A 17,944-nucleotide genomic window follows, 5' to 3' on the forward strand; every position below is an offset into this window, starting at 1 on the left:
GCTCTCCAGGGGCTGGGGCCGCTGCTCACTGAAGAGACAGACGCCAGAGGCATCACGGTGCTAAGCAGGGCCCAGCTGAGGGAGGTCTTGAGAGGGCTGTGGTCCCCTTCCTACCTCCCTGCCCCCCAACCCTTAGCATGCTCTTCCTTAGTCCTCAGAAAGAGCTTGGCAAGTTCATGGAATTCAAGTTCCAGCTATGTCCAGGGCTTTTTTTTGGCCTGAGGCAGGGACAGTGGAAAGCTGTGACTAAGCCTCTTCCTCACCTCACAGAACTGGTATCTTGGAGTCCCTTCCAGACACCTGGCCATGAGGTGTGGAGGGGGTGCCGGGGACTGCATTGCCTCCCCCAGCCCTGCCTCTCACCTCTCACTCAGTGGCTCCTTGGAGAGAGAAGCAAGACCAGAATACTCTACCTGGCCACACTGAAACAGAACATGGCTACCTGTGCAAACAGAACAGAAGGCCGGTGGACTTTGCATGGTGTTTTATTCGTGATGACAGTGAGGTTGGGCAGGGTCTCATGGAGCATGCTCTGAAGGTCGCACACAAGAGCCAGAAGGCAAGGATAGGGGTAGACAGGGCCTCGGGGGACTGTCCACTGCGTCCCCATCGCTCCCTACTCAGCCCTAACCTAGCAAGCAGCAGCTTTGAGTCAGGGATAAAAGCCTGGAGCCCCAGTCTTCCAGGAGCCATGAAAGGCGAGGACAGAAATGATGGATGCAAAGGCGAAGGAATGAGGATGGGAGGGAGGCCCCCAAAGCTGTTGTTAACGTCTTCTGCTACCCAAGCCTGCCTGCCCGCCCTCCGCAAGCCGCAGTCCAGTCCAGGCCGGCCCCTGTCTGCTCTCGGCCGGACCACGCTCCTGGTCCCTGGTCCTGACGGGTGTCAAGAAGCTTCCAGGTAGGGTGGGGAGAGGCCTTTCCTCCAAGTGCGTCTGCTGTGAGGTCTTTCAGGCCCCAGCCTAGCCTGCCTGCTGCTCCAGTCTCAGACGTGGACGCCCCCGGCCCCAGCTGACGGGAGTGCCACCTTTCTGGCTCTGATTGTCTCATGTCTTGTGTTGGGCAGTGAGGTGAGAGTGGAGGCCTTCGGACCCCCGAGTCCCTTGACTGTTAGGACTTGTGCCTGCTCAGGAACCTTGTGTCCTCGTGCCGTGGTGCCCACACCCCAGCCTCTTGTCGCTCTGAGGCGGCTCCCTTCCCTGAGAGGTGGGAAGGCCCCTGCTAAGGAGATCCTGGCCTAAGGGTGCTGCCCAGAGGGGCAACTTGTGCAGGAGAGGAGGGTGCCAGGGGTGCAGCACACACAGCTAGTACCTGGAATGGGAGCCTGGGGCGAGGTGTGGGGGGGTGGTCACTGTGCCCAGGAGGGAGAGGGACCCCTGCTTCTCCCAGAACCCTGGGAGCTGGGGCCGGGCAGGGGGTTGTGGGGGCTGAGCCTAGTGCCAGCCTAATGCCAGTCTAACTCCGGCCTGCTTGGAATAGGGCGCCCCAGCCAGTTGTGCCTGTGCCTGCCAGGGTGGGAGAGGCAAGAGGCTGTCAGTAGCTATCCTTGGGCCAAGGCCGGTTGCGCTGCCAGTTCCGGTCATTGTGGTTGTGCTCCGAGTCCTGGGCGAGGAGCCGGTCTTGGGGGTCGTGCCCGTTAGCACTGGGCAGCCCCGAGGTGTGTTGTCGGTGAGGCTGGTACAGGTCCTGGTAGGCGTCCGCATAGTCCTCCTCCAGGTGGCGTGAGCTTCGCTGGGAGGACCCCGTCCAGGCCTCATCTGAGGGCATCAGGCTGTCCCGCTCCAGGGGTGAGTGCTCTTCGCCACGCTCCCCCAGCAGCTGCTGGCTCTGGGGGCCACACAACAGCTCTCAGGGAGGCGGCACATGCCTTGAAGGCCTTGGCCTGCCTTTCACCTCTGGCAGGGCAAGGGATTCAGCCCCCCATCCCCACTCAACTCTCAATTCCCAGGAACGGGAAACCCTCCGAGGAAGCATGGCTCCTCATCAGAGTCGGAAACCTGGATCCATGGCTCCGGCAACATTCAGACTCTGCCTTCAAAACCATTGTGGGGGAGGTAAGGGGAAGACTCTGGAAACTGTGTATCTCCTGACCCCTAGAAACTGCATCTCTGACCACCCACGAGGTTGATTTATTCCCTCTCTCCTCAGGAGGCTCCTGGGCCCATCTGCACTGGCTCTGTCCAGCAGAGCTGATAGTTCTGCAGGCCTGCGGCCTTCTGAAGGGCAGGCCTTCTCTGGTGGCGGGGCTGAGCCAGCTAGAACTGCTTACCTGGAGTCCAGGGATGGCACTGGGGGGGCCCAGGAGCCCAGGCCCGGGGGCGGGGTGGTGGGTGGCCCGCCAGTACACCTCAAGGTACTCGGCCAAGTGTTCGCAGGCATCTTCCAGCTGGTTCTCATCCAGGATCACATCAAATGACTCCTAGGCAGACAGGGAGGGAGGGAGGGAGACTCCTGGCATCCCCTTGGCAGCCGCACCCCCACCCCTGCCGTCCCCCGTGACCCCTGTGGAAGAGCGGGCCCAGGAGCAGCCAGCCCGGGCACTCACTGGTGGACACTGCACCAGCTTGTCATACGCCATCATTTGTACCGTCAGGTGCTTCATCTGTGACTTTCCCCGGGAGCGGATGAGACGTTGGAGGACCTGGGGAAGGCACAGGGGCAGGTAGAACTAGGCCTGGGGTGTCCCCCATCCCCCTCATACACACTGATGTGGCCTCAGTAGCAGGTGCAGAGGCCTCAGTGGTGATAAGCAGCTGCCCTAGGCAGGTGTGCCACGTTCCAGGGGGCAGCCCTGTGGACCCCTGTCACCTCCCCCAATCCCCCCCACCCCCCATTGCAGACCCTACCTTCGGTGAAGAGACTTTGACAAAGACGATGATGGGAGCCAGCGAGGTCTTGGCCAGCTGTGCAGGGTGGTTGATGGTGTCGGCATCCAGCACCACTAGCTGCAGGGATTTGGCCAGCTCGAAAATGCGCTCAATTTCACTCTGTACTTCGGCTGGGGGAGGGGGGAGGAGGCAGCCGGGCTCACAGGGGGCTCTGGGGACTCCCAGGGGGTGCATGGGAAGGAACTGGAGGGAGAGGGAATGGGGTAGGCGGTGGGCTTTTGCTGATCCCCAGGGCAGGGAAGGAGCTGGGTGGAAAGACAAGGAAGTGGGGAAGAGAAGGAGGGGGAGGCAGGTGAGGGGCCGGAGATGCCTCGCTCTCACCAATGCTGGAGCGGGCAGAGGAGCGCTCAATGATGGTCCTCTTGCCAGGATTGTTGAGCACGGATCGCTTGGCCAGGGAGAGGTCGGCGGTGACACGGGTGATGGAGATCCTGGTGGAGAGGAGGGGTGAGGGTGGAGCGGAAGCGCAGGTCACCTCAGACCCTGGAGCCCACCCACTCCAACACGTGCTACAGGCCCCCCGGAAGGAGGGCAGCGAGCTTCTGCCAGGTCCTCCCAGCACCTGGGCTGGGGCAGCTTACCTGCCATCGAACCTATGTTTGAGGAAGTCGAAGAGGGCCTTTTGCATCATGTCTGTGACCTGGGACGGGGAGGTCAGGGCCACATTAGGAAAAGCCATGCCCCCTCCAGGAAGGGGCGGTGTGAGCAGCCCTTCCCACTACCTCCCCCCACCCCGCCCCACCCCACCCCTGATGGCAACCTTCTGGGGTCAGGGGTCTCCTCTCACCTCGTAGCCTTTCAGGGAGGGCCCCACCAGCACCACAGGCCGCATGGAGGGCACCACATCATACGGGGGAACGTGTTCCGCCTGCAGAATGGACAATCCCACAACATCACGGTCCCAGGCCTGCCTGGTGCCTGGCGAGCGACTGTGAGGGCAGAGGTTCTGGGCTCCCTCCCTTCTCTGCTCTGCCCCTCCAGCTGTGACTGCCCAGAGCCCTAAGCAGTGAGCCCCCAGCCCAGGCCCCTTCCTCCACTCACCTGCTTTTGCTTCTGCTTGGCTTTTTGGAAAAGGAAATAAGAGATTAAAGTTGGTGAAGGGGGGAATGGGCCCTGAGGGGGCAGGGGAGTGGCAGCCCCTTCCCCAGGGAGACAGCGGGCTCCTCCCAGCTCTCTCACTCCCCTCCGCCAGCCCCTTCCCAGCAGCTCACTGGAGAGACTCCTTTTGCCCACCTACCCAAGACAGGTGGGGTGGGGGGCGGCTACCTAGAGATGGAGGAGGGGAGCGTCGGTTGCCAATGTCACTCAGGCTAGAAGGGTTTCCAGATCTCCTGAGTGGAGAGAGAGCGAGGGAGAGAGAATGCATCAGTGTGTGTGTGTGTGCGCATGTGCACGTGTGTGTGCGTGTGCGCGCAGGCGTGCGTATGTGTTCTAAACAATATTTAATAGTTGCCCAAACTTCCATATGCTTTAGTAAGAGAGGCGTATGTGTGATGCGTGTGCGTTTCTTTGTGTGGTGTAAACACATGGAGCTGGGGATGAGTGCGTGCATTTGACACAGATGTGATATGTGTATGTATGTGTGTGTTGGGGGTGATATGTTTATATGCTCATGGGTCAGCCCAGCTCTCACCTGGCTTTCTGCTCCTGTTTCAGCCGGATGCTCTCCAGGCGCTGGGGGCTGGGGATGAAGGCAATGTCCCCGCCCTCTTTGACTAACCGCCCGATCCACCAGTCATTGCTGTACTTCTGGGGAGGGGGTGGACAGGAAGGGGTGGTGAGAGGGGTGGGCCCAGGGCTCAAGGCAGCTCTTCCCTGGGAAGGAGGCTGGGAGGTCTGAGAAAGGTGGCAACCAGTTTGGAGCCTGAACCACCCAGGATTTCGGGATGAGGCACCCCAGCAGTCACAGGGGACTTCAGGGGCTGCTAACGCAGCTGCTCACTCTACAGCTCTGGGGACTGTGGTCTGAGACAGGCGTGGGGTGGGGGAGGGGAACACCAGGGCCCAAGGTGTGTGTGGATAGTGGGCTCGGTTACCTCTTTAATATGCAGAAAGTCTTTGGCCTCAAAGTTGATTCCTGAGCCCTGGACTGGGCACTCCTCGTCCAGCACGCCGCAGTAGCTGACATTGGTCCTCACAGCAAACGCCACCGGTTTGTGCTGGAGAATTCGGCCACATGAATGCAAGTGAGAGGTGTCTCTGAGCACCCCGGCCAGCTTCAGTGCCCCCCCCCCCCACATCCTCTTCCAAGCTGCCTGATGCCCCTGGGAACTCAAGCCCCAGGATGGGTTCCTTCCCTCCTCCCCCAGTTGGCTTCCTGGATTGCCTCACCCTGCCCAGAGGTATACCTTGGCCCTTTCCAGCTGCTGCTGAGCCTGGCTCTCCACCTCGCGCCGGGCACTCTCCCGGTCCTCCTCCAGGGAGACGTCCGAATCCAGAGATGGACGGCTGGTATAGGAGTCAGCTGAACCCTGGGGAGGTAGAGAGGCGAGACTCCGGGATTCAGGCCTGCAGGCTTCCTAACTCTGGGGTGCCACCTCCTAGGGGTGACTGGACTCCTAGAGTTCTTCCTGCCCCTGGAAGGACCCCCAGGTCCCCAAGGCTGCAGGAAAGCCAGTGCAATCTATGAATGCAAAGATCTGGGCCCCTCCTCCCCCAAGCCTAAGATCATCTTTGAACACACTCCACGTCTCTCCTTCCTCTCTCTCGTCTCCCCACCACGTGCTCTGAGGCAGATGTACTGAAAACATGATATATTGGAGATGGTTCTGAATCCAGGATTCGCAGCCTATCATTCATGCCAGCCTCCAAAGCTGCACTCCCAGGCACAGGAAATGGTCAGTCACCTGCCCCCCTCCATCCCACTTCCCTCCTCCAACAAGATTCCAAAGGCCCCCGCCCTTCCAGGGTGAGGAGAAGTAAAGACTAGGGCATTGGCACCTCCTGGAAGTCACTGCCCTTTCTGTTCTCCCTACCCCCCCCCCAACCTTTCTTTCCTCTTACACCTGCTGGGGTAACCAGGTCAGGTGTTAGCAGCGAATAAGACACAGACCGTGAGGCAACACAGAGCTATCTTCTCACCAAGGGACACTGGTGCCAGGTTGGTGCCAGGCAACCCAGCCGAGGACCAGGACCCTGGGGATGTGGGGAGGGGGAGTCTTTGGTAATGTCAGCAAGGCGAGTCCTGGAGTCCTGCCCATAGGCAGGGACTGTGGGTGATGAGGGTGCATTTGGAGGCTGGCAGGGTTTATGTCTGAGGCCATGAAGGAGAGACACTAAAGAGCAAGAGAAGCCGGGCTTGGAGGCAAGAGGCTGGAATTTACGTCGTCTGGGTTTTTCCCTCTGCCTAGAGAAAAGGGAATTTTGTGTTTTCTGCTTCAGTTCTACACACACACACACCCACTCCTCAGCTATGAGCAGAAGCCTAAAGTGATTCTTCCCTTAATTCTAGGATGCTGGTAGCAGAGAAAGCAGGAAACTAGATAAAGGGTTCCTGCATCCATGCATGTGTGTGCACGTGCACGCGCGTGTGTGTGTGTGTGTTGGCGTGTGTGTAGGGGAAGGGGCTTTGGCATATTCTTAGGGTGAGCACCACTCCCACAAGGCTACTGTGCATGATGATTTTCTGGGAGGGGGGGCAGAGTCCAGACTCTTTAGGGGAGAAGGCAAAACTGCGCATCTGCTGCCCATAATGTTCTCTGCCCCAGCCCAACCCTAGGCGAGAGAGCTGGAGGCAGCGCAGGCCCTCGAGCCTAAATGATGGTGTGTGGAGCAGACCAAAGATGTGAAGATTGCATAGAGGGGCAGGGAGGGGCGGTCTTTAATTTTACAGATGAGTAGAGCATGCTTGCGGCTGTCCATCTTTCCTGAGAACAAAATAAGACTGGCCTGGCAGCGGGATAGAAAGACGCTGTGCTGAAACCGCTGGATGTGGTGAAAGACCTCCTTCCAGGGCTCTCAGGACACACGAAACAGCTCTGTGGGCCACGCTGAAGTGGACAGTGGCCAACAGGCTGGGAGGCAGAGGCAGGATGGCCACTCACTTTGGTGTCTAAACATCAGACTGCAGACGCCCGGCAGGTGCTGGGCGAGGAGCCTCATCTGAGAGCGAGGCTTCCGCTGTAGGGCTCTCAGCCTAACTGGGTAATTTTAGTGCAGGGTGCGTCTGGCTTACCTGACCTCTTACCTTCTAGTGGCAATCACAGGAGCTCTCCCCAGACAGTTTCGGAGTTATACTCAGAAGGGGACTCCTCCATCCATGACTCCACTCCCAAATCCTCAGGGCTCACCCACCTCTCACGCTATGCTACAGCCAGGGCTGCGTAGCAAACCCATTCTTGCATCTTTTACCTCTGCTCTACCCCACTACGGCAAAACAGGCAAAGGCTCAGCACTTTGGAGCTGTCAGAAGTTGGCACGGGTGGTGCCCCCCTTGCCTGGTGAGTGTGTGGGCAGGCTGCAGCTCCTCTCGCCTGGCACGGGGGAAGAAGAGGAGGGAGATGAGCCGGTGGATTTATTTAGAGACTGATCTCCCTCCTACTGCTTCAGAGGGGGCCTCAGGGAGAGAGCAAGGAGCCAGGAGAGGAGAAGTGGCGGGGAGGGGGGAAGAGGGTGATCCAGGACGCTGAGACAGCTGGGAAGGCAGCAGGCTCACCCTCAGACAGCCGTCCACGTGTCTATCTTGTCCCGTGAAGGCCCTCTAGCCCTACAGAGAGCTTCCATCTCAGGCTCACTTTGGCACCCGGGGCTGTGCCAGCTGTCCCCTTCAAGTGTCAGGAAGAAGTGTCCACCAGAGCCTTGCAAAGCAGCTGCTCTAGCTGCAGTGCAATCAGCCCCAGAGGTCCCCCTGGGAGAACTGGCCCCAGGAGCTGTTGGGTCCCAGGCAAGGACTGCCAGCTCTGCCCCTTAGCACTCATCTATCCTGGGCTTGGAGGCAAGAGAACGCCGGAGGCTTGAAGAGACAGGCTGCGGCCCACGACCACCAGCACCTCTCCCAGGAGGGCCAGCTGTGGCAGGGCTGGCAGCTCCAAGGGGGGCTCAGAAGCTGCCCCCCTTCTGGGCCCTATCTTTCCAGGCACTCTCCCTGAGCTCCGGGAATCACTGCCTAATGAGCTGATTTGTCTCAGTGGGTCAGGAGATAAAAGCAAAGAAGAGAATTAAATATTTATCGGCTGCCTGATTCTCTGAGCCAAGAGAGCTTCCTCTCCAAGCCCCGGGACCCCTCCAGCCCCTCTGGCCTCACCGCCTGGCCCTCTATAGGTGCTGGGTGGCAGGCAAGCCGCAGCTGGGAGCCGGGCACGGGGTGGGGGTGCAATCAGGTGCCGCCCCCCCCCCCTCGCCCCCAGGGTGCTGGATGCCCAGGAGAGAAAACGGGCTAGAGAAAGGGGTGAGCTATGGTGATGCGCCAGCGGGGGCGGGCAGGAGGAGACACTGGGCCGCCTCAAGTTTTACGATCCTCTGTCTGAGGAGACGGCTTGGTACCCGACACCCTCAGGTCCCTGGTGTGCCGTTCACTTACAGCACAGGAAGTGTGGCACGGCCCCCTGCCCAAGAGCCCCCATCAATCCAGAATCTAAAACTCCAGACGTCGCGGGAAACCCCTGCGCCCTCAGCCTCCGGCCTCCCTCCCTCCCTCGACCCGGTCCGTGCTGGGCTGCGGAGCCACCTGCTCCAGCCTTGCGCCACAGAGGCCCCCGGTCCCCCGGGTCTGGGCGGGCGGGCGGGCGCCCTCGGCGTGGAATCTGTCTCCCCGCTTTCCCAGAGCGCCCCCTGCACGCCCTGCCCCGCCACTGAGGCGTTTGTCAAAGTCCTGAACTGGGGGAAGGGCCCAGGGAGCCCCAGGTGTCGCCCCAACTCCCCCCACCCCCGCCCCGGCGTGGGCACTCACCGCCTCCGAGTCCTCAAACCCGGGCACGTAGGAGTCCTCATACATGGGGAGTCCGGGCGGGGACGCGAGCGGCGCCGGGGCGGGGGCGGCCCCGAGGCAGGGGCGAGGACGGAGGGCCGCGCCCGAGAGACGCCAGCGAGCCCCGCAGCCTTGCGGGCGGCGGCGGCGGCGGGCGCGCCGGGGACGGAGCTGCCACCGAGACGCCTGCTCGGGCTCGCACCGCCGCTGCCCACCCCCACCCGCGGGCCCACCCCAAGCGCGGCCGAGGAGTCGGCGCCGGCTCCGCAACAATAGCGCCCGCCCACCCGGCCCTCACGGGAAGGCGGCGCGGCGTGGCCGCCGGGGGCAGCCGGGCCTGGGCCGCGGGAGGGCGCGAACGGGAGCTGGGTTCCCGAGCACCCACGGGCCCGGGGCGGCGGGCGGGAGGGGCGGAGAGGCGGCGGGCGGATCCGAGCGGGCTGGAGGCGGGGCGAGGGGCGCTGCGGGCTCCCAGACGCTCCGCAACCCAGGAAACTGCTCCGCCGGGAAACAAAGGGCTGGGCGGGGGCGGGGAAGGGGCCGAGCGCAGCCGGGCGGCGACCCGCGCGGGCCGGGGTCCGGGCGCAGGGGCGGCCGCAGGCCGGAGAGCGGAACGGGGGACCAGAAAACGGGGAGACCGGGCAGCGGCAGGCGGGGGAGGGGGCCCAGGTGAGATGGCGGCGCGTCCCAGGAGACTCCGAAAGCCAAACCTCGCAGTGCAACCGGCGAGGAAGGGATTTGGCGACCCCAGGCCAGTGCTGTGGAAGCAACCACCCCAGTCCCCAGCCCGTACGCGCGGGCCCCGCGGTACGGGGCCGCGCAGCCGGGGGGCGGGGTCGCCCGACCCTGGAGAAGGGCCGAGGTTCCCGCAGCTGGATAGGCCTCCGCGCACCTGTTGCACGGCGGATTTCACCCCTTTGCAGCCACTATGCAGGTTCCCTTCCTCACCTCCCTGCCAAGGATGGTGCTAGACATGGCCAAAGGCATCCGTGGGAACTGGGGCAGAAGGGGCTGTTTTGGGAAAACCCACGAGGAGGGGTGGGGGCGAAGGTGGGATCCTGCCTGCCATACAGGCTTCGGAAGGGGAGAGAAGGGCTAGCGTCCCCAGTCCGTGGTGGGGGACCAGGGCCACTCCCTGCCTTGGCAGCAAGCCCCAGCTGGGGTGGACAGGTGTCCTGCTTGCCTCGTCCTGAGACTCTCTCTGGCCTGCCTCAGTTTATCTGTGCCTGTGGCAGTTCCGGCCTTCTCCTCTTGCTGGATTTGGGGGAACAACCTGGACGCCTTGACGGCCAAGGTCGCTTGGCTTTCACAGTTCCCGCTCGCCTCTGCGGGGAGCAGGGGAGGGGCTGATCGGATATGGACTTGACTGGGCCCTCTCTCTCGGTTCCTTTAGGATTCCTTGTATCTTTCTTTTCCATTCTCTTTCGCGTCAGTTCCTTCCATCCTACAGGGCTGGAGGAGTCTGCTGGAGGACTCCTGGGAGGTGGTTCTAATGGCGCTCTCTATCCCTGGATCTCCTGGTCTCTCTTTTTTGGGACTCCCCCCACCCACCAGAGATCCAAAGAGCTGTAGATCTGGTGGATCTGCTATCAGCAGCCCTTCTTCATACACCTTTTTGGTACCCAAGAGACTGCGTTTCCATGGCAGCCACCCTCAGGAGATAAGTTCCTCTGGGTCCATCCCCTGGGTCCTGCAGGAGTTCCAAAGCCTCCCTCTCTCCCTCCTTCCCTCCTCCCCATATCTCCAGGTTGCTACCCAGCGCCCCTTTCAAGTCTCACCCACACCTGTCTACTCTGGTTCTCAGGCCAACTTAATGACTTCCCATCCTTTAACAAGACATGTGTCAGCATCCATGTGGTCCCTAACTTCTTTTCTGGCCCATGGTTTAGCATGATGGGTGAGGGCTAAATGCAAAAAAAAAAAAAAAAAAAAAGGGGGGGGGGTTAGGGGAGAGGACGTTTCCTGCAGTCTTTCTAAGAGAGAGGTGTTAAACTGGCAGCTGGCACTACCCAAGGCATGGAAGCTGGTCAATGGGAGGAAGTGCCCAAATAGCCAGGTTTGAGAGTGAGAATTCTTGGGGAGGCTCCAAAATACCTCTAGCGTTTCTTGTAAGCACACCAGGAAGCTGGGCAGATCCTAGGTCCTGGTGCATTCAAGGGGGAAACTGAGGCAGGCACTAAGACTTCTGGGAAGACCTAAAAGTCATCTCCTCAGCAGTCCTGCATATCTGGACCAGGTAGAGGTCCTTAGCATTCTAGCTGTTCGGTGGTCCCCAGGGAACTGGGGGGGGGGGGCGGCTCCGTGGAGCTCTCTTTCTAATCAAGCCCCCCTTTCTGGCTCCGCAGTCTGCTCTCCCCTCCCAGTCGCTGGCACCGCCAGCTCCGGCCCCTCCCTCCTCGCCTAACCTGTGCTTCAGCCTTCTCTGGTTCCCTCCCTCCCCATGCGGCAGTCTTCCCCCCAAAAGCGAGCCCTCTTCCTGCTTGGGGCGGGGCTCTCCTCCCACCCACTGGGGAGGGACCCCCGCGGTTACCTCGTTCAGCAGGAAGGTTGCACTGGAGTCAGAAAAAGACATAAACCGGGTAGCGGCCTCTCCCCCTCCCCCGGGCCAGGGGCTCCGAGGCGGGAGCGGGACCGGCCGCTGCTCTGCACGCTGGCTCCCGCCTGCACGCCTGGCCTCGCCTTTCGCCCGCCCGGCACCGCCGGCACCGCCGCCGGCTCCCTTCCCTCTCTCCTGGTTCCTCCCCCTTCCTCCCTCCCTCTCCCTTCCTCCCTCCCTCCCTTTCCCTTCCTCTCTCGCTGCTTCTGTCAGTCTCTCGCTCGCTCTGCCTTTCGGTCCAGCCTCTCTCCACTTCCGTCTCTCGTCTCTACGATACCCACTCTCTGTTATCTGGATGCCTCCCCCACCGCCTTTCCAGCCCCATCTCCCCCTCCCCCTCTGCTGCTTCCTCAACCCCCCTCCTCAGACAGGGCAAGCTCGGGGCGCGGGAGGGCTCCGAGGCTGCCCGAACACCTGCGCCCTAGGCGGAGGGTTCTGTCTTATCCCAGCCTCCCCTCCGCGCGCCCCTGCGCGCATCCTCCAGGGCCGGAGAGAGAAACGCGCAGCCGTCCCGGGGGAGAGAACCGAAGGAAGAATGCGCGTGTTCAGCTTAGGCTTCCAGGGAAGCCTCGTCCGTCCACCAAGCCCTCCCAAGCCCGGCCCCCCGTGGTTCCTGCGGGATCCATTTGGCGAAAGCCCAGCCCGGGATGCGCCCCGCGCCCGGGTAGTCTCCACTACCACTCCAGTGTCCTGAATTCTGGCACCGCGGGTTTCAGCCTTGCCGAGGAGGACGAAGCGCAGGGAGGCGGCTCCTTCCCGACCAGCTGCAGCGCCCCCTGGGCTCTCCGGCCCGGTGGCCGTACCGACTCTCCAGGTGGCGGCACTCGTCCGGGCTCGGGGCGCCTGGCCGCCGGGGTACAGCCCTGCCAGCAGGGGGCGCTGTCCTGGCCCGGAGCAGAGGGTCCCCCGGCTCGCATCCAGACCCGGACAAGCCCCTGTCTCTTTCCTGTTACTTAGAGCTTGGGTCCCCAGGCGAGGACACCAGGCTGCACTCCGTCCCCCACCCCCACACCCCTGGGGCTCCTGAGACGCCCGCGCCCCCTCCAGGCCCTAGACCATTCCTACCTCCATGCTGGCCTTGCGGGGGGCGTTCCAGCTCAGCCAGGGCCTGTGTCCCGGCCAGGTCCGGACAGCAGGGAGCACACAGAGCCGCGGGCCCGCTGCTCGGGTCGTGCCCCCTCCTGCCCCCTCCGGCGGGCACGTCAAAACAGGACAAGCCCAAGTTCTGGCGGGGGAAGGGGGGGAGCGGGAGCGGAGCGGACTCACCTCTCATTGGTCCCTCCACGCCCCGGTACCCCCAGGCTGAACTCTTCTCGCCGGGGCGGTGATGCGCGCGTGTGCCGGACCTGAGTCCAGACCGCGACCCCTGACCCCCGCTTCGCCTCAACACTAACACTACAACTCTGCGGGGTCTTTCACCTCCAGGGCGTCCCACCCTGCCCTGGTTTCCCCGGAGATCTCGGAGAAACGGTGCCTCCCTCTCTGCGCATCCCCTACTTACCCCTGTTCCTGAGAGGGGCTCAGCTGGGGGCGGTAGAATCTGTTCTCTTCCTTCCACCCCTCCTAGCTCGTCCTTAGCTTGGGTTTAACCTGGAAAGCGCTTTGGCGGGCCTCCCCCACCCCCACCCCAACCCGGGCACGTATTATTCCGCCTTGACCACAAAGAGATGGGAAAGACGTGTGTGTGTGTGTGTGTGTGTGTGCGCGCGCGCGCGCGCTCAAGCCGTGCGCGGAGGATTTTGTGTGTTTGGGGTTGGGGCTCTAATCGAGGGAGCAAAAGCTTTTGCCTTCCATTTGTCAGTGAGCCTGGGAGGGAGAGGCCCCCTCCTCCCCCTTCGCCTGCTGACCACAGCTAATGGACCAGCTCCTGGGGCCTCGGGGCAGCTTAAGTTTCCGTAGCAGAAGGGAGGTGCAGTGGGAGGCGGGGGTGGGGGGTGGGGGGTGGTTGCTGGCCAGGACAACCAATTGTCCCCAGCATCCTCCATCCCTCCACTCTCTCTTCCTCCACCTACGGCCTCGGAAGCCATCTATCCACTGCTTACGTTAACACAGAAATCTCAGCGACTTCTCCCTTAGCCATCACAGGGAATCCGAGAGGCACCCCCACACCCCTCACCTTGTCTCATTCCTATCCCAGCTGCTGGACCACGGAAGATTCTCTGCATCTGCTGCACAGAGAAGGGAGCTAGCACCCTTGGAGCTGGACCAGGAGTCCAGCCTCCAGGGCCCCCAGAGCTGCCTATGCCAAGTCCTTCTGTGAGAGGGTTGCCCCTTTCCCTGGGTGCCCTGACCTCCTGAGACCTCAGAATATTCTCCAGGGCCCCTAGGAGTCCTCTTAGCTACTTTCTGCACCAGCCAGCAGCCCCAGTGACCTAAGGCCGGCTTTCATTCTCCACTTGCCTCCTTGGCATGGTATAACCTGCACAACCAGGTTGTGTGCACCACCAGGACAGAGCCTACCACGCCCACCCCTTTGTATCTATTGCACTCAGACAGGAAAAGTTGCCCTGTCCTTCTGGTCTGAGAAAATCCTGCAGAAATAGCTTCCTCGGGGTTTCCCCATTGCCAACTGCAGGTGTTGTTCTGGGGAAGTTCTTCCCACATCTAACCACAGTCCCTCCTGCTGCAGTCTCTGTCTTCTTTTCCCAGGTCCTGCCCCTGGGCCTGTGCAGTTATTTGATGCTTCAAGGCACTTTCAGCTCCATCCCCTGACACAGCATTTGCTATAAATATGTCTGAAGAGTTTCTCGCTGACAATGCCCAGCAAGATTGCACCCTCCTTCCCGAAACCGGGTCTCTGGAGAGATGGGGGAGCGAGCTATGGCTTTTAAGACACAACTCTGGCCCACTCTGGGCCTGACCCCGTGACTGTGCTGGGGACCCGGGGGTGCCTCCTGGTGCCTGGGGCAGACGGGAAGGTGAGAGGCTGGGGTGATCAGCTCTCATGCTCTCGCAGCCCAGAGTATGTTTTGGCTTGGCACATGGCTCTGCTTCACATACATGTATTTATTTCTTTATTTTGCCTTGGGTCTCAGTTTCCCTTCTGGGTCCACTGCATATGATAGGTGATTCTGATTCCGCAGAATGGACTGCAGAGGTGAGGGGTGGAGGAGGGGTATGGAGACTCCAGGGGCATCCCCAGGTGGAGGAGGGGCATGGGGACCCTGAGGTGGTTTTTACCACCTTCTCTGCTTCACCAGAGGCTGAGCACTGTTCCTATCAGCTGTTGGCACTTGAGGTCTCAGAATCGCTGCACTGCCAAGGGGTCACTTTGAGTCCTTCTTCCCGCTTGAACTGTCAGCTGGGACTGAGGAGAAAAGGCAGGGTAGCCGCCCGTCTTCAGAAGACCCTGGAAGATGCTGGCCTCAGGGTGGGGAGCTGTTAGGGGTGAGGGGTTCCCCACGTAGGGGCAGCTGAAGCAGGCCGGGTGGCAGAGGTGCGGACAGCAGGTGAGTGGGCTGAAGGCTGTGTGTGGGTCCTTCCTTGCCCACCTTCTTGGATCACTGTGGGTTCCTGGATCTCCCGCTGGGCCCTGGATCTCAGCCCAGAGCAGAGCCCCTCTCTGACACAGAGTCGAGGGCCAGGTGCCCGCGTGGATCTGCTGACTGGGTCCCCCTCCACTGGCTGCCCCAGCCCTGACTCCCATCCTTCTGGATGGAAACCATCTGAGCCAGGGCGACCCTCTCCGGCTCAGAAGAAGGGCATGGTGCCTGCAGCCTCTCCAGGAATGCATTATTGAGGAGGACTTGGCGCTGACTGCTCACTGCTGCCTCTCCCTCGGCTGCCTGCTTCGGCTGCCTGCTTCGGACAGGGAGGAGGTGTGTCCCGGTGACCTGGGAAGGAGGGCTGGGGAGGGGCATCCTCTAGATTGGGATGGGGAAGTGAGGAGGGGGTGCCTGCCCAGGAGAGCAGGGCGGTCTGGTGGAGTTGTACTGCCCATCCCACATCCCCCAACCAGAGGAGACTCGGCAGAGGAGAGCTGGCAGCCACCCTGGAGCCAGCTTGGGAAGTGGAGCTGGAAGAATCTTTTTATTTATTTTTTTTAAAGATTTATTTATTTATTTATTTGAAAAGCAGAGTTACAGAGAGGTCTTCCATCTGCTGGTTCACGCCCCAAATGGCCACAATGGCTGGAGCTGCACCAATCTGAAGCCAGGAACCAGGAGCTTCAGCCAGGTCTCTCACGCAGGTGCAGGGGCCCAAGCATTTGGGTCATCCTCCAGTGCTTTCCCAGGTTCATTAGCAGGGAGCTGGATGGGAAATGGAGTAGCTGGAACTTGAACCCATGCCCATATGGGATGCCAGCACTGCAGGTGGCGGCTTTAACCCGAAGCCCCAAGACTCTTGACCCAAGGTTGCCCAGGGTGGGAGGTCTGGGCTCCACATGCCTCCTGGGCAGCAGAGTGACCTGAAGCCATCGTGAGCAGGGCCATCGGGTTATTGAGGGACGCTGTGGAGGAGGGGGGCACTGCCAGAAGCTTGCGGTGGAGAGGAAGCGTCCCCCTGGACCTTGGAAAGAATGCAGGCTTCCCAGTCTAACAACCAGAAGCCAAGTCCCATTCTCCCGCATACCCGCATACCCGGTGTGGGCAAGGCATTCACATCTCAGAAATTTAGCTTTCTACCTTTAAGGATGGAAAATAACAACAACAAAAAACCAGCACTCATTTTACCAGAAGTTCCATGAGGATTCAACAGGAACATTTGTTTCATAAAAGGTTAAATTGCTGTCTTAGGGTCAACCATTGCTGGGGCCAGAGATGGAGCTGGCTCGGCTCAGCTGGGCTCCCAGTGGAAAGAACCTTGCAGCCGCCTGCCTGCCCGCCCGTGACCCGGGTGTGAGCCCGTGCCCTGCGCCTCACCCAGGAAGGAACTGGAAGGTTCCTTCCTCTTCTGAGACTGGATGACTCGCCAGAGGCCACAATTAGCTGGAGGCGGGCTCTGGATTCAGACCCAGAACTTGGCGATTCTCATTCCTGGATTCTTCCCTGTTGCAAGTGCTTGGGCTGCAGACTTGGGGTTGGGGGGAATCTTGCCCCCTGAAAAGTCTCCCACAGCCAGCGAGGCCTTGGCCATTGGTGCTTTACTGCGTACTCCCCACACCTCCCTCTCCTGCAGGAATAAACCCAGTGTAGATTTCCGGACTCTTCTCAGAGGCAGCATGAATGCATGAATAATATTATGGATGCTTTGCAATGCAGTTTTTAAACAGCCTTTGTTTTGGGTTTGGCGCACGTGTATGGGGGGGGGCGCATGGTGCATGGGGCAAGGACAGCCTTTGTTTTTAAAGTATTTATTTATTTGGGAGGGAGTTGGAGGGAGGGAGAACCATCCACAGGTTCCTCTCCAAATGCCCTGGCTAAAGCTGGAATCCAAATGTCTGAGCCTTCACCTGCAGCCTCCCAGGATCTGTGTTAGGAAGCTGCAGTTGGGAGCTTGAGCCAGGACTTGAGCCCAGGCACTTGGATATGGGATGCACATGCGATTTAACCCCTAGGCCCCTAATATAACTTTTATTATCACAGAAGCCATACCTGTGGGTTATGTAAAATTAGTAAATACAAATAAGCCATAAAAGAAATGAAAACATCCTATAATGACTACTAAAAACACTTTCTATATAATCATCTGGATTTTTTTAATCTTAAAAAATTTAAAAGCCGAGGTAAACTCAAAAAAGTGCATAAAGTACACAAGTGTTAAATGTACAACTGTGGGCTGGTGCTGTGGGGTAGTGTGTGAGGCCGCCATCTGTGGTGCCAGCATCCCATATGGACACTGGTTCGAGTCCTGTCTGCTTCACTTCCAAACCAGCTCTTTGCTATGGCCTGGGAAAGCAGTAGAAGATGGCCCAAGTCCTTGGGCCCCTGCACGCATGTACAAGACCTGGAAGAAGCTCCTGGATCCTGGCTTCGGATGGGTGCAGCTCCTGCCGTTGCAGCCATTTGGGGAGTGAACCAGCGGATGGAAGACACACACACACACACACACACACACCCCTGTAACTCTTTCAAATAAAAATAAATAAATCTTTAAAAAATGTACAATGAGATGATTTGTTGAATTGATATCTGTATGTCTGTGTAACTGCATCCCAGCTGAGATCCAGGACATTCTTCTCATTCCAGAAATTTTCCTCATGCCCCTCCCACTCAGTGTCCAGCCTCTGGGGAAATGGCTATTGAGACTCTTGTCATCCTGGGTTACCTTGGCCTGTTCTTGAACTTGATATAAAAGGAGCAGTACAGTGCTACCTGTACTGTTTTGTGAGTGGCTTTTTTTTTTTTAAAAATATTTATTTATTTATTTGAAAGTCAGAGTTACAGAGAGAGGAGAGGCAGATAGAGAGGAGAGAGAGAGGAGAGAGAGAGAGAGAGGAGAGAGAGAGAGAGGAGAGAGAAAGTTCACTCCCCATTTGGCTGCAATGGCCGGAGCTGTGCCAGTCTGAAGCCAGGAGCCAGGAGCTTCTTCCAGGTCTCCCACGCGGGTGCAGGGTCCCAAGGACTTGGGACATCCTCCAGTGCTTTCCCAGGCCATAGCAGAGAGCTGGATCTGA

General features: G+C 60.0%; 1 protein-coding gene across 4 annotated transcripts; it reads right to left on the reverse strand.

Moving 5' to 3' along the window:
• Positions 1-474: 474 nt before the first annotated feature.
• Positions 475-11,459, reverse strand: CACNB3 (calcium voltage-gated channel auxiliary subunit beta 3). Of its 4 annotated transcripts, none has more exons than XM_062203749.1 (13): positions 11,323-11,459; positions 5,236-5,358; positions 4,924-5,046; positions 4,521-4,636; positions 4,154-4,218; positions 3,929-3,948; positions 3,675-3,755; positions 3,469-3,527; positions 3,209-3,318; positions 2,846-2,997; positions 2,545-2,640; positions 2,269-2,418; positions 475-1,826 (listed from the first exon to the last, which is right to left on the reverse strand). In XM_062203749.1, exons 1-13 carry the CDS (start codon positions 11,362-11,364, stop codon positions 1,533-1,535), a joined length of 1,431 nt encoding a protein of 476 aa, XP_062059733.1. In that variant the 5' UTR covers positions 11,365-11,459; the 3' UTR covers positions 475-1,532. The 4 variants fall into 4 exon arrangements, with proteins under 4 accessions (XP_062059733.1, XP_062059732.1, XP_062059731.1 ...); XM_062203748.1 differs by lacking the exon at positions 11,323-11,459 and adding an exon at positions 8,775-8,882; XM_062203747.1 differs by lacking the exon at positions 3,929-3,948 and having other exon boundaries at positions 4,125-4,218.
• Between the last annotated feature and the right edge of the window lie 6,485 nt (positions 11,460-17,944).

The sequence above is a fragment of the Lepus europaeus genome, chromosome 10, assembly GCF_033115175.1.
Source record: "Lepus europaeus isolate LE1 chromosome 10, mLepTim1.pri, whole genome shotgun sequence".
NCBI lineage: Eukaryota > Metazoa > Chordata > Mammalia > Lagomorpha > Leporidae > Lepus > Lepus europaeus.

Bases quoted from the DNA above. Each gene is read 5' to 3' on its own strand.
- CACNB3 (XM_062203746.1), bottom strand. From the start codon at position 8,819: ATGTATGAGGACTCCTACGTGCCCGGGTTTGAGGACTCGGAGGCG. The intron at 5,359-8,774 runs GTGAGTGCCCAC...CTACCTCCCCAG, and splicing joins GGTTTGAGGACTCGGAGGCG to GGTTCAGCTGACTCCTATAC. The intron at 3,756-4,124 runs GTAGGTGGGCAA...TCCATTCTGCAG, and splicing joins CCCCACCCCACCTGTCTTGG to GCGGAACACGTTCCCCCGTA.